The sequence below is a fragment of the Bubalus kerabau genome, chromosome 10, assembly GCF_029407905.1.
Source record: "Bubalus kerabau isolate K-KA32 ecotype Philippines breed swamp buffalo chromosome 10, PCC_UOA_SB_1v2, whole genome shotgun sequence".
Lineage (NCBI taxonomy): Eukaryota > Metazoa > Chordata > Mammalia > Artiodactyla > Bovidae > Bubalus > Bubalus kerabau.
In genome coordinates, this window is record NC_073633.1 from 27,837,366 (window position 1) to 27,852,649 (window position 15,284).

At 43.9% G+C, this 15,284-nt stretch overlaps 2 gene segments (V, D, J or C); both read right to left on the reverse strand.

Annotated features, from left to right (window-relative positions):
• Positions 1–8,694: 8,694 nt before the first annotated feature.
• Positions 8,695–9,281, reverse strand: LOC129620445 (T cell receptor alpha variable 18-like). The segment is given in 2 exon segments: positions 8,695–9,104; positions 9,236–9,281. Coding segments are annotated over 2 exon segments (456 nt in total).
• A 5,025-nt stretch (positions 9,282–14,306) lies between these two features.
• Positions 14,307–15,284, reverse strand: LOC129621937 (T cell receptor alpha variable 18-like). The segment is given in 2 exon segments: positions 14,307–14,800; positions 14,933–15,284. Coding segments are annotated over 2 exon segments (540 nt in total).

Sequence of the window (15,284 nt, forward strand, 5' to 3'; positions counted from 1 at the left end):
GCCCCATGCTGGACGTTCTTCCTCTGAGTGAAAGGCTCTGTGTTCTCTCTCAAATTCGGGTCGAGATGCCTGACCTGTGCCTGCCAGGGCACATGCACAGTGACTGAGCTGTGAGATGCTTCTGCATCAGAACAGGAAATGTAACTGGCTGAGATCAGTTTGCCTGTGTCATGCCATGGCTTGTGGATGTGGTTGGTGATTGTAACCTGCCTATTTAGACTTGAAAGTCACTTGGTCATATCTGACTCTTTGTGACTCCATGGACTGTAGCCCACCAGGCTCTTCTGTCCATGGGATTCTCCAGGCAAGAATATTGGAGTGGGTTGCCATGCTGTAATTAAGTTAACAGCAGTTACATCAGGGCTGCATGCATATTCAGTCAATGCATCTAGGATAGACATATGTTTTGTGACAAAACAATTTATTATGATTATAGTGACCTCTGAGAACAAATAGTCATCCATTTTTGTATAGTTCCTTTTTGGGGGGAGGGATCTGCAGCCCAAATCTACAGTGAAATAAGCTCGCAAGTTTTTCTTTCATACAGGAAGATAAAACTGTTTACTCTCAATCATCATAGCTTTTCTTCCTACACTCCAAGGCATGGGTTTCTGGGGGAATTTACGCTGGGTAAAGGTCCTTGTCTGTTTAATGCAATCATAGCAAGTTTCCTGGTGGACAAAATTTGTCCAGCTCTATGTGTCTAACACTAATCAATAATGTGTGCTAAAATAATCTTGCTTTTAAATATCCACCCTATAGTCAAAATGAGGACAAGCTCACCAGACCATGCATTCTTATTTCCTTATATCAGAAATGTAGCCCTAGAGGCTGCGTGCCACGACTCCTGAGCCCATGCGCTGCCACACTGAAGCCCGTGAGCCTGGAGCCTGTGCTCTGCAACGAGAAGCCACCGCACTGAGAAGCCCATACACTGCAGTGAAGAGTGACCTCCATTCACTGCAACTGGAGAGAGCCCAAGTTCAGGAACAAAGACCCAGCTGAAGCAAAAATAAAATAAACAAATAAATAATAAAAGAAACATAGCCACTCAAAAGTCACAAATGCTTTTTCATCCCACGGCTGCAGCAGCTCCAGTTCAAAGGCTTTCACTGAAAACAGCCCCTCAATAGCGTTACGTCTCAGCCACATGCAGACTGGTATGTGATTTGCTTGGTACTTCTGTGTTGGTTCATGATTATGATTCAGGTGACGCAGCTTTTAATCATCTATTTCTTTTCTCTAAATGAATTATTAATTCTGTGGCATCTAATATCCATCTTACATTATGAGAAAAATAGATTTTTTTTTAAAAAGTCAGTCTAGAGAAGAGAGGAATCTTTCTGGCTGAACAGGGGTGCTTCTGGGGATTGGAGCTTGGGTCTTCTTTAAGACTGACATCCACCCTATTATCCCCGTAGAGCAATTTCCAACCTCCTGAGTTTCTAGGATAAGACCTGAGCTTGATTGGTTTTCCTGAAAAACTCTAAATGTAAACTAACCTCTGATCAAGGAGAGAATATACCTCTTTCTGACTTCAGCCTCCTGCTGTCCTTGGGTTTGTGCTCAGCTCCCCCGCAGCCCTCTCTCACTGTGTCACTCAGAGCACAGTAGTACACGGCCGAGTCTGATGCTTGCACTGCCCGTTTCTGCAGGTGGAAGGAGCTGTCACTCCTAACAACAGTGGCCTGAAAACCTTCATGCTCTACCTTCTTGTCTGCTGTTAAGCCCTTCATGAGGAATTGAGGAGCTTTGTTGAGATGCTGGACGTACCAGAAAAGATAGGGAGCCAAATTAGCAGTCTGGTAAGTGCAGTTCAGGGTCAGGAGAGCCCCCTCTGAGACAGTCACTGGGCCTTCTGTCTGGTTCACTGAGTCACCATTGGTCCCTCCTACAAGAGAATCACTTTGTTATAGTAGAAACGTACAGGAGGAGTTTTCAGCCAGAGAAGAAAAATAAAACTTACCTGTTATCATAGGAAAATGAAAAATCATTTTAGGACAAAATGCTACTTACCAAGTATTAAGAAGATGACAAGAACTGAGTGAGTGGCAGAAAACATTCTGGCAACAGTCCTTGTTCCCTAGAAACATCAAATCTAGCAAAGTTAGTCTCTGGCTGGATGTTACAGAAGCTCCTCACACAAAACCGGGAACCCTTTTCTGCACAGCAGCAGTCAACTGTCTTGTGGCTAGAGTAGGCAAGTCAAACCAGCTCCTGAATACAAAAAGGAATAGCATCTGAAGGAAGCCCTGCTCTCTGGTGGCGATCTTAAAGATTACACCACAGTCATATCTGACCTCAGTTCAGTTCAGTCGCCCTGCTGCTGCTGCTGCGTCCCTTCAGTCGTGTCCGACTCTGTGCGACCCTATAGATGGCAGCCAACCAGGCTTCCTGTCCCTGGGATTCTCCAGGCAAGAACACTGGAGTGGGTTGCCATTTCCTTCTCCAATGCATGAAAGTGAAAAGTGAAAGTGAAGTCGCTCAGTCGTGTCCGACTCTTAGCGGCCCCATGGACTGTAGCCTACCAGGCTCCTCCGCCCATGGGATTTTCCAGGCAAGAGTACTGGAGTGGGGTGCCATTGCCTTCTCCAGTTCAGTCGCTCAGTTGTGTCCAACTCTTTGCGACCCCATGGACAGGAGCAGGCCAGGCTTCCTTGTCCAACACCAGCTCCCGGAGCTTGCTCAAAGCCATGTCCATTGAGTCGGTGATGCCATCCAACCATCTCATCTTCTGTCGTCCCCTTCTCCTCCTGCCTTCAATCTTTCCCAGCACCAGGGTCTTTTCCAATGAGTCAGCTCTTTGCATCAGGTGTCCAAAGTATTGGAGCTTCAACTTCAGCATCAGTCCTTCCAGTGAACATTCAAAACTGATTTGTTTTAGGACTGACTGGTTTGATCTCCTTGCAGTCCAAGGAGCTCTCAAGAGCCAAGGGGCTTTCTTTTGAAGACCACAGTTCAAAAGCATCAATTTTTCAGCGCTCAGCTTTCTTTTCGGTCCAACTCTCACATCCATACATGACTACAGGAAAAACCATAGGTTTGACTATACGGACCTTTGTCAGAAAAGTAATGTCTCTGCTTTTTAATATTCTGTCTGTGTTGGTCATAGCTTTTCTTCCAAGTAGTGTCTTTTAATTTCATGTCTGCAGTCACCATTCGCAGTGACTTTGGATCCCTAGAATTTTGGATTTTGATTTTGGATCCCTAGAAAATAAAGTCTGTCACTGTTTCCATTGTTTCCCCATCTATTTGCCATGAAGTGATGGGATGGGATACCATGATCTTAGTTTTTGAATGCTTAGTTTAAAGCCAGCTTTTTCACTGTCCTCATCCTGACCTGCTCCTGACCTAGTCTTCCTGATGATAGTTTGTGGGGTACACACAGGAGACTGGGTCAGGACTCTAAGAGGAGAGCCCTAAACACAAACATGCTTTGGGAAACGTTCCATTATTACATCCATCATTTTCTGTGTGGTATGGTATCTCTAGCTTTGCAAATAATGCCAGTTAACAATTTTTAGGAGGAATGGTCAGAGGGTTTCTTCTTTCCATATGTCTCCATGATTCCCATGGGTCAGGAAAGGCCCCCTTCTGCATGGAAAGCACTCCCTCCTCTCCCTAGACCTTCACCTGAATTCGCTCTATTCATCCCCAAGACACAGCCCACATGCTGCTGGAATGTTGGAATGTTGCATAATGTTGGAAACATTATCTCAGTCAGGTCTCAAATAACGTGTAGCTGAGTGAGCAGTAACTACCCCTGTGCCGTGTGCTCTGCTCAGCTGCTCAGTTGTGTCTGACTCTTTGTGGCCCTAGAGACTATAGCCTGCCAGGCTCCTCTGTCCCTGGGATTTCCAGGCAAGAATACTAGAGTGGCTTGCCATGCCTCCTTCAAGGGACCTTCCCAACACGGGGATTGAGCCAGAGTCTCCTGCATCTCCCGCATTGCAGGTGGACTCTTTACACATCTGAGCCACCAGATCATTTAAGGCAGATCTCATCTAATGTGTGGTTGAATGAGCAGGTTATTACCCCTATCCATCATAAAATGACATATTTGTAAAATTAAAAAATAAATTGCTGTTACTTCTTTTTACTGATAAAGGTAGAGTTGACCTTCCAACTAGAAAACTGGACAAAATATATGAAACAAGCTGTGTATCTTGGACATCAGGTGGCACAGAGATAAGGAAAACACGTGAGATGAGCCAGGACATCGCCCAGCTCTCTTCATGGAGGCAGCTTCTAGGCACCAGTGCATGAGGGATTTAACAAAAATGGCCCAACTGTCTCACTGTAAAATGAAATAATATTTTGGAGATCCTCAGGAACCTAGAAATTTGTGGACCAGTGTACCAGAGAGGAGGGATGAGGGCAAAAGAGAGAGAGGAAGAGAGACGAGGGCAAAGAGGTGGGGGGAGGCGTCACTGTGAATCTTGGACTGAGCACAGATCTGTAACTAAAGAGAGAAGACTCCATGAGTTTGGTAAACCTCCCTGAAGGGGCCTCCTTTGGGGCCCTGGACCCTACTTGGATGACAAGCCACCTTACACCTCTAGCCTCATGAGACCTTACTTAGGTAACCTGGTTCTTGAAACGTCTTTTTACCTCTTGTCACATTCTTGCTTTAATTCAACTAAGTATCTTTTTTAGAATGTCAGGTTTAGATGGTTAGTATGTTAGCCGGGCACTCTTCATTCCTGAGGCGTGTGTGGCATCAATCTGTCTTCTGTTTGTTTGTTTGTCTTATTAGGGATTCAGGGATCTCAATGGAAAGAACTGTTGGCTCAGTGTCTGTCAGCCTGTTTGCGTAGTTTCTTGTGCAATTATTTGTGCTAGTGAAGCGAACCCAGCAGAAGATTTAATGGGGTCATCTCATAGCTTGTTCTTTTCTCCAGGATAGGGTTTACTTTATGCAAAGTCTGACTATATTATGGTAGGAATTGTTGCCATTGTTCTTTGCTGACATAAACCATTTTAAGGCATGGGAACGTGTGGCTGCAGACAGCTGTGAGGTTGCCTTAAACGGGCTCTCAGGGCAGCATTGTCAATCCAGTAACAATGGCTGTGACTAAGTCAGTTGAACTCAAGAATAGTCTTCTTCAAATGTGCCTTTTTTCACCTACAGAGATTATCTCACCAGTTAAAATGAATTTTGTTATTTCTTACCAAAACTGGGATCATTTTTAATGCACATCTGTTTGCTGAGCTGTTCTTTTTGTTTGTTTTTTGTCTGTGCAATCTTAGTTTAGGCTTGTGGGATCTAGTTCCCTGACCAGGGATCGAACCCGGGCTTCCTACAATGTGAGTACAGAGTTCTACTCACTGAACCAGCCCTCCACCTAAAATTAGAATCTTGAGTTGAAGTTATCATGTTGGCAGGACTCTCTGGCTCAGCAGATCACCTAGATTCTCTGAAACTCTTGTGCATTTTCAGGAATCCCTAGCTTCCAGCATTCATTCTGGAAATTTACAGGGTTGTCTGCAATGTGGAAACCAAAATCAGATACAATTCCTATCTCAAATTGCTTTCAGTTGATTGAAAAGCAGGTAAGCAAAAAAAAAAAAAAAAAAAAAAAAAAAATCCTATGCCCCCTCTGTACTTCCACTAGCCTGACCCCAATACATGAAATGAGGAATCAGACTGAAAGTAGAGAGCTGATATAGTTACCACCAGGGGAATAAAACCTGCTGCTGCTGCTAAGTCACTTCAGTTGTGTCCAACTCTGTGCAACCCCATAGATGGCAGCCCACCAGGCTCCCCTGTCCCTGGGATTCTCCAGGCAAGAACACTGGAGTGAGTTTCCATTTCCTTCTGCAATGCATGAAAGGGAAAAGTGAAAGTGAAGTCGCTCAGTCGTGTACAACTCCTAGTGATCCCATGGACTGCAGCCTACCAGGCTCCTCTGTCCATGGGATTTTCCAGGCAAGAGTACTGGAGTGGGGTGCCATTGCCTTCTCCATAAAACCTGCTAGAATACTTTTTCCCCCACAGTTAAGATTTATTTTTGTTCTTTCATCTCCCTCTCCATTTCTGTGGCCTGTTTATTAAGATGTGAACCCCCAGTGCTCAGGTGCCCAGCACCCAGTGTGCAGGACTCTAGGATGTCAGGGAGGAAGGCAGTGCTTACCTTCAGGTGGGTGTCTAGATTCACCCTAAGTGATGATGGTGACTATATCTGCCAAGACCATGAAACTACTATAACTATTAAACTCTGCATTTAAGTAGTTGTGTGTATAAATTGGGTTTCCCCAGTAGCTCAGCAGTAAAGAATCTGCCTGCCAATTGAGGAGATGAGGGTTCAATCCCTGGGTCAGGAAGATCTCCTGGAGGAGAAAATAGCAACCCACTCCAGTATTCTGCCTGGAAAATTCCATGGACAGAGGAGCCTGGCAGGCTACAGTCCACAGGATTGGACGCCACTTAGCAACTGAGCACCAGACACAATACACACATGCCTATAAATTATGAAATGACAATGATTCTGTATCCTGGCCACATCTCACAGACTGCCCAGCAGTAAAACAGACATGTCTTCCCACCTGCTGTGCCCACCACTGTCCTTCCAGAAAGTCTGCTTCTGGAAGTTGCAGATGGGAGTTCAGCCTGAAAAGATGAGGGGACACTCTGTGCAATGGGCAAGATTGTTGCAGAGACACAGAGAGTGACCAAAGTGGTTCCGCATTCCTGCTCATGAGCAGAGGAGTGTGGAGATGTTCCTGCTTGGTGAGTGGGTGGTAATTTCTCCTAGTCTCTTGAGCAGGTGAAAAGCCCACTCCACTGCCAAGATAGCTTATTGTAAGGGTACATAAATACTTCTTCCACATGTCTGAAATATGACTGACTGATGAATTAATTTCCCCTGCTTTTGCTGTTGTTCAGTCCCTAGATCATGTCTGACTCTTTACGACCCCAGGAACTGCAGCACATCCGGCTTCCCTGTCCTTCATTATCTCCAAGAGTTTGCTCAAACTCATGTCCATTGAGTCAGTGATGCCATCTAACCATCTTATCTTATGTCACCTTCTTCTCCTCTTGCCCTCAATCTTTCCCATCATCAGTGTCTTCTCCAGTGAATCGGTTCTTTGCAATCAAGTGGCCAAAGAATTGGAGCTTCAGTTTCAGTATTCTAGCAGGTTTTATTCCACTGGTGGTAACTGCATCAGAATTCCAGATTCAAGATTGCCGCTTAGGCTTCTTTATGGTCCAACTCTTACATCCATACATGATTACTGGGTAAACCATAGCTCTGACTATAGGGACCTTTGTCGGTAAAGAAATGTCTCTGCTTTTTAATACACTGTCTAGGTTAGTCACGTCTTTTCTTCCAAGGATCAAGTGTCTTTTAAGTTCATGGCTGCAATCACCATCTGCAGTGACTTTGGAACCCAAGAAAATAAAATCTGTCATTGTTTCCACTTTTTCCCCATCTATTTGCCACAAAGTGATGGGACCAGATGCCATAATCTCAGTTTTCTGAATGTTGAGTTTTAATCCAGCTTTTACATTCTCCTCTTTAACCCTCATCAAGAGGCGCTTCAGTTTCTCTTCACTTTCTGCCATTAGAGTGGTACCATCTGCATATCTGAGATTGTTAATATTTCTCCTGGGAAACTTGATTCCAGATTGTGAATCATCCAGCCCAGCATTTCGCATGGTCTACTCTGCATATAAGTTAAATAAGCAGGGTGACAATATATAGCCTTGAAGTACTCGTTTTCCAAATTTGAACCAGTTCATTGTTCCATGTGCAGTACCAACTCTTGCTTCTTGTCCTGCATACAGGTTTTTTGGGTATTCCCATCTCTTTAAGAATTTTCCACAGTTTGTTGTGATCCACACAATCAAAGCCTTTAGCACAGTCAATGAAGCAGAAGTAGATTTTTTTTTTTAATTCCATTGCTTTTTTCTGTGATCCAGCTGGTGTTAGTAATTTGATCTTTGGTTCCTCTGCCTTTTCTAAACTCAGCTTGTACATCTGAAGTTCTCAGTTCCCGGACTGCTGAAGCATAGCTTGAAGGATTTTGAGCATAATCTTGCTAACATGTGAAATGAGTGCAGTTGTATGGTAATTTGAACATTCTTTGGCATTCATTTCCATGAGATGAGGTTATTAGCAAAGAGAATATCCTGTACCCAGTTTGAATACAAACAATACACACAACACCTGTGATATTTACAGAGTGGGCTGCTCTGATCCACAGGGCCCTTGACAGAAGGAATATCTTCTCAGAAACTCTCCTCCTGGAACTTACTTAGGCAGCAGGATTTCTGGAGCAACCAGAAGGGATGGAAAAGTCAAGGAAAGAGAGAATAAAGCTCCAGTCACTGAAGATGGAGCATTTGCAGGTGAAACTCAGCAGGATACACAATCTTGGCCTGAATTTTAAAAACCAGAGACTAGCTTCCTGGTCACATAGTCATCCATCAACAATGTGCCCTGGAATTTTCCTTAACACATTGTGAAATATTTCAGCATATATAATCTGAATTGTCATTGAAGAGTTAATGTCACTTTAAGGGATTCTATCTAGGGGGATGTGGATGGGCTGAAAACAGGCATTTCTGGAGAAAAGTTCTTAGGTTCCTTTTTGCACTATCCTGCTCCAGATTCCTCTCTGTAGGGCAACTGAAGAATTCCTAGGTCCTTGGCTCTGAGGAGCAGACCTGGAAGTGCTTTGACAATACCTCTAGCATAGCACACTGGAGAGAGAAACAACAACCCCTTGCAGGGCTGCCCACAGCCAGAGCCCCATCTGCACTCGGGGTTTGTGCTCAGCTCCCCTGCAGCCCTCTCTCACTGTGTCACTCAGAGCACAGTAGTACACAGCCGAGTCTGATGCTTGCACTGCCTGTTTCTGCAGGTGGAAGGAGCTGTCACTCCTATCAAGAGTGGCCTGAAAACCTTCATGCTCTACCTTCTTGTCTGCTGTTAAGCTCATCAGGAGGAGTTGAGGAGCTTTGTTGAGATGCTGGACGTACCAGAAAAGATAGGAAGTTGAATATGTGGCCTGGTAAGTGCAGTTCAGGGTCATGAGAGCCCCCTCTGAGACAGTCACTGGGCCTTCTGTCTGGTTCACTGAGTCACCATTGGTCCTTCCTGGAACAGAATCACTTTGTTATGGTAGAAATGTACAAGAGAGGAGTTTCAGTCAGAGAAGAAAAATAAAGCTTACCCATAATTATAAGAAAATGAAAAATCATTAACATTTGGAATAAAATGTTACTTACTGAATATTAAGATGATCAGAAGAACTGAGTGAGTGGCAGAATGCATGTTCGCAAAAGAAAACGATCCTTGTGCCCTGGAATACACCAGTCAAACAAATATAGTCTCCATCTGGATGTTATAGAAGCTCCTCGCTAAGAAACTGAGAGCCCCTTTCTGTACTTCAGCAATATTCTCTCTTGTGGCTACAAAGCAAGCAAGTGAAACCAGCTCCTGAATACAATGAGGAACCGCATCTGAAGGAAGCCCCGCCCTCCGGTGGTGATCGTGAAAACTGCACCACAGTGCGGTCTGACCTATTCCTGCTGATAATAGCTTGTGGGGTACATACAGGAGAAGGGGACAGGACCCTAAGAAGAGAGTCCTAAACATAAGCATGCTTAGGGAAATATTCCAATATTACTTCCATAACTTTTTGCATGGTACAGGTATCTCTAGCTTCGCAAGAAACCCCAGTTACACTTTCCAAATGGAATATTCAGAGGTTTCTTCCTTGCATGTGTCTCTGATTCCCATGGGTCAGAGAAGGAGCCCTCTGTATGGAAAGTGCTCCCTCCTCTCCCCAAGTCATTTCTCTGAAGTAGTTATATTCATGTTGACTCTGTCAACATGCCGTGGAGAAAATTTTATCTAAGGCAGGTGTCAAATAATGTGTAGTTAAGTGATAAGGTTATTATCCTGATTTATCATTGAAAGATATATTTGTAAAACACAATAAAAGTAAAATATGTGACTTCTTTTTCACTGATAACGGTAGAGTTGATCTTCCAATTGGAAAACTATTTTTGGACCTTGAACATCAGGTAGCACAGAGATAAGGAAAACAGATGAGATTAGCACTGACATTACCCAGCTTACTTCATGGAGGCAGCTTCCAGGCACCAGTGCATGAGGGGTTTACCAAAAATAGTGCAGCTGTCTCACTGTGGGATTGAGACAGGATAGGAGACTGGAGATCCTGAAATACCTAAAAATTGTGGACCTCTGTACCTGAGAGGAGGAATGTTGACAAAAAAAGAGAGAGAGAGAGAGAGATAAGCCCAAGATAGGGGTTGGGGGGGAGAGTGGGGGCTGGGGGGATTTGGACCATCCTTGGATGACGGCAACCTTACACGTTTAGCCTCATGAGGGACAGGTGGCCTTACTTAGGTAACCTGTTTCTTGAAACGTCTTTTTACCTCTTGTCACATAGTTGTTTTAATTCAACCAAGTATTTTTTTTTTAGAATGTCAAGTTTAGATGCTTAATATATTAGCCAGGCACTCTTCATTCCTGAGGTGCATGTGTGGCATTGATCTGTCTTCTGTTCGTTTGTTTGTTTTCTTAGGGATTCAGGAGTCTCAATGGAAAGAACTGCTGGCTCAGTGTCTGTCAGCCTGTTTGTCTGGTTTCCTGTGCAATTATTTGTGCCAGTGAAGCAAACCCAGCAGAAGATTTAATGGGGTCATCTCATAGCTTGTTCTTTTCTCTAGGATTGGGTTTACTTTATGTAAAGTCTAGCTATAATATGGCAAGAAGTCAAAAGGTTGTTCTTTGGTGACATAAGCCATTTTAAGGCATGGGAACTTTGTGTCTGCAGACAGCTGTGAGGTGTCTTACATGGGCGCTCAATGTTGTCAATCCAGTAACAATGGCTGTGACTAAGTCAGTTGAAAAGAACAGTCTTCTTCAAATGTGCATTTTTCACCTACTGAGATTTTCTCATCAGTTAAAATGAACTTTGTTATTTCTTACCAAAACTGGGATCATTTAAATGCACATCTGTTTGCTGAGCTGTTCGTTTGTTTTTTGTTGGCACCAGGTCTTAGTTTAGGCGTGTGGGATCCAGTTCTCTGACCAGGGATCGAACCTGGGCCTCCTGCAATGTGAGTGCAGAGTCCCAGTCACTGAACCAACCCTCCACCTAAAATTAGAATCTTGAGTTGAAGTTATCGTGCAGGTAAGACTGGCTCAGCAGATCACCTAGATTCTCTTAAACTCTTGTGCATTTTCAGGAATCCCTAGGCTCCAGCATTCATTCTGGAAATTTACAGGGTTTTCTACAATGTGGAAACCAAAATCAGACACAATTCCTAACTTAAATTGCTTTCAGTTGATTGAGAAGCAGCTGAGAAAAAAAAAAATATATATATGTATATCCTATGCCCTGTCTGTACTCCTACTAGCCTGGACCACAATATGTGAAATGAGGCATCAGACCAAAAGCAGAGAACTGATGCAGTTACCACCAGGGAAATAAAACCTGCTAGAATACTTTATTTCCCCACCATGAAGATTTATTTTTGTTCCTTCATCTCCCTCTCCATTTCTGTGGCCTCTTTATTAAGATGTGAGCCCCCAGTGCTCAGGTGGCCAGCACCCAGTGTGCAGGACTCCAGGATGTCAGGGAGGAAGGCAGTGCTTACCTTCAGGTGGGTGTCCAGATTCACCCTAAGTGATGATGGTGAGTACATCTGACAAGACCATAAAACTACTATAACTATTAAACTTTGCATTTAAATAGTTGGGCCAATAAATTTGGCTTCCCAGGTGCTAAGTGATAAAGAATCTGCCTGCCAATTGAGGAGATGAGGGTTCAATCCTTGGGACAGAAAGATCCCCTGGAGAAGGGAATAACAACCTACTCCAGTATTCTTGCCTGGAAAACTCCATGGGCAGAAGAGCCTGTTGGGCTACAGTCCACGGGGTCGCAAAGAGTCAGACACCACTTAGCAACTCACGCATGCCTATAAATTATGAAATGACAATGATTCAGTATCCTGGCCACATCTCACAGACTGCCCAGCAGTAAAACAGACATCTCTTCCCACCTGCTGTGTCCACCACTGTCCTTCCAGAAAGTCTGCTCCTAGAAGCTGCAGACAAGAATTCAGCCTGCAGAGATGCAGAGGGGACTCTCTGTGCAATGGGCATGATTGTATCAGAGACACGGAGCACTGACCCAAGTGGCTCCACATCCTGCTCATGAGCAGAGGAGTGGGAAGATGTTCCTGCTTCGGGAGGGGGTGATACTTTCTCCTAGTTTCTTGAACAGATGAAAAAGCTCACTCTGCTGCCAAGATAGCTTATTGTAAGAGTACATAAACACTTTTCCCTGTGTCTGAAATATGACTGATTGATGAATTAATTTCCCCTGTTTTTGTTGCTGTTCAGTCCCTAGGTCATGTCTGACTCTTTACAACCCCATGAACTGCTGCACGCCAGGAGCTTTATTCTCTCTTTCCTTGACTTTTCCATCCCTTCTGGTTGCTCCCGAAATGCTGCTGCCTAACTAAGTTCCAAAAGGAGAGCTTCCTGACAAGATATTCCTTCTGAAGGGCCCTGTGGGTCAGAGCAGCTCACTGTCTAAATATTGAAGGTGTTGTGTGTCCTTTCCTGTCATTTACTATCTCCCAGAGTTTGCTAAACTCATGTCCATTGAGTCAGTGATGCCATCCAACCATCTCATCCTCTGTCACCTCCTTATCTTCTTGCCCTCAATCTTTCCCAGCATCAGGGTCTTCTCCAGTGAATCGGTTCTTCACATCAGGTGGCCAAAATACTGGAACTTCAGCTTCAACATAAGTCCTTTCAAAGAATATTTAGGGTTGATATCCTTTAGGATTGACTTCTTTGATCTCCTTGCAATCCAAGAGACTCTCAAGAGCTAGAAAGCTAGAAAGCATCAATTCTTTGGCACTCAGCCTTCTTTATGATTCAACTCTCACATCCATACATGATTACTGGGAAAACCATGCCTCTGACTATATGGACCTTTGTGGGTAAAGTAATGTCTCTGCTTTTTAATATGCTAAGTTGGTCATAGCTTTTCTTCCAAGGAGCAAGCATCTTTTAATTTCATGGCTGCAGTCACCATTTGCAGTGATTTTGAAGCCCAAGAAAATTAAATCTGTCACTGTTTCCACATTTTCCCCATCTATTTTCCATAAAGGAAGGGACCAGATGTCGTAATCTAGATTTTTTAATGTTAAGTTTTAATCCAGCTTTTTCACTCTCCTCTTTCATCTGCCTCATGAGGTTCTTTAGTTTCTTTTCACTTTCTGCCATCAGAGTGGAATCATCCACATACCACTGAGGCTGTTGATATTTCTCCTGGCAATCTTGATTCCAGCTTATGAGTCATCCAGCCCTGCATTTCACATGATGTACTCCACGTATAAGTTAAATAATCAGGGTGACAATATATAGCCTTGACGTACTCCTTTCCCAATTTTGAACCAGTCCATTGTTCCATGCGCAGTACTAATTGTTGCTTCTTGTCCTGCATACAGGTTTCTTGGGTATTCCCATCTCTTTAAAAATTTTCCACAGTTTGTTGTGATCCACAGTCAAAGGCTTTAGCATAGTCAATGAAGTAGAAGTATATATTTTTTTAATTCCCTTGCTTTTTCTGTGATCCAGCAGATATTGGATCTGCTCTGATTCCTCTGTCTTATCTAAACTCGACTTGCACATCTGAAGTTCTTGATTCATGTACTGCTGAGGCATAGCTTGAAGGATTTTGAGCATAATCTTGTTAGCATGTGAAATGAGTGCACTTGTATGGTAATTTGAACATTCTTTGGCATTCATTTCCATGAGATGAGGTTATTAGCAAAGAGAATATCCTGTACCCAGTTTGAATACAAACAATACACACAACACCTGTGATATTTACAGAGTGGGCTGCTCTGATCCACAGGGCCCTTGACAGAAGGAATATCTTCTCAGAAACTCTCCTCCTGGAACTTACTTAGGCAGCAGGATTTCTGGAGCAACCAGAAGGGATGGAAAAGTCAAGGAAAGAGAGAATAAAGCTCCAGTCCCTGAAGATGGAGTGTCTGCAGGTGAAACTCAGCAGGATACACAATCTTGGCTTGAATTTCAAAGACCAGAGACTAGCTTCCAGATCACACAGTCATCCATCAACAATGTACCCTGAAATTTTCCTTAACACATTGTGAAGTATTTCAGCATATATACTTTGAATTGTCATTGAGGAGTTAATGTCACTTTAAGGGATTCTATGCCATCTGGGGGGATGTGGATGGGCTGAAAACAGGCATTTCTGGAGAAAAGCGCTTAGGTTCCTCTTTACACTGTCCTACCCCAGATTCCTCTGCAAGGCAATTCAAGAATTTCAAGGTCCTTGGCTCTGAGTATCAGAGCTGGAAGTGCTTTCACACTACCTCTGGAGAGAGAAACAACACCTTTTTTCAGGGCTGCCCACAGCCAGAGCCCCATCTGCACTCTGGGTTTGTGCTCAGCTCCCCCGCAGCCCTCTCTCACTGTGTCACTCAGAGCACAGTAGTACACAGCCGAGTCTGATGCTTGCACTGCCCGTTTCTGCAGGTGGAAGGAGCTGTCACGCTTAACAAGAGTGGCCTGAAAACCTTCATGCTCTACCTTCTTGTCTGCTGTTAAGCTCATCAGGAGGAGTTGAGGAGCTTTGTTGAGACGCTGGACGTACCAGAAAAGATAGGAAGTTGAATATCTGGTCTGGTAATTGCAGTTCAGGGTCATGAGAGCCCCCTCTGAGACAGTCACTGGGCCTTCTGTCTGGTTCACTGAGTCACCATTGGTCCCTCCTACAAGAAAATCACTTTGTTATCGTAGAAATGTACAGGAAAAGAGTTTTCAGTCAAAGAAGAAATGTAAAACTTACCTATAGTTACAAGAAGGTGAAAAATCATTAACATTTGGAATAAAATATTACTTACTGAATATTAAAATGATCAGAAGAACTGTGTGAGTGGCAGAATGCATGTTCGCAAAAGAAAACGATGCTTGTGCCCTGGAACACACCAGTCAAACAAATCTAGTCTCCATCTGAATGTTACAGAAGCTCCTCGCTCAGAAACTGAGAGCCCCTTTCTGTACTGCAGCAATATTCTGTCTTGTGGCTTCAAAGCAGGCAAGTGAAACCAGCTCCTGAATACAATGAGGAACCGCATCTGAAGGAAGCCCCGCCGTCTGGTGGTGATCGTGAAAATTGCACCACAGTGGAGTGTGACCTATTCCTCCTAATTATAGCTTGTGGGGTACATACAGGAGAATGGGACAGGACCGTAA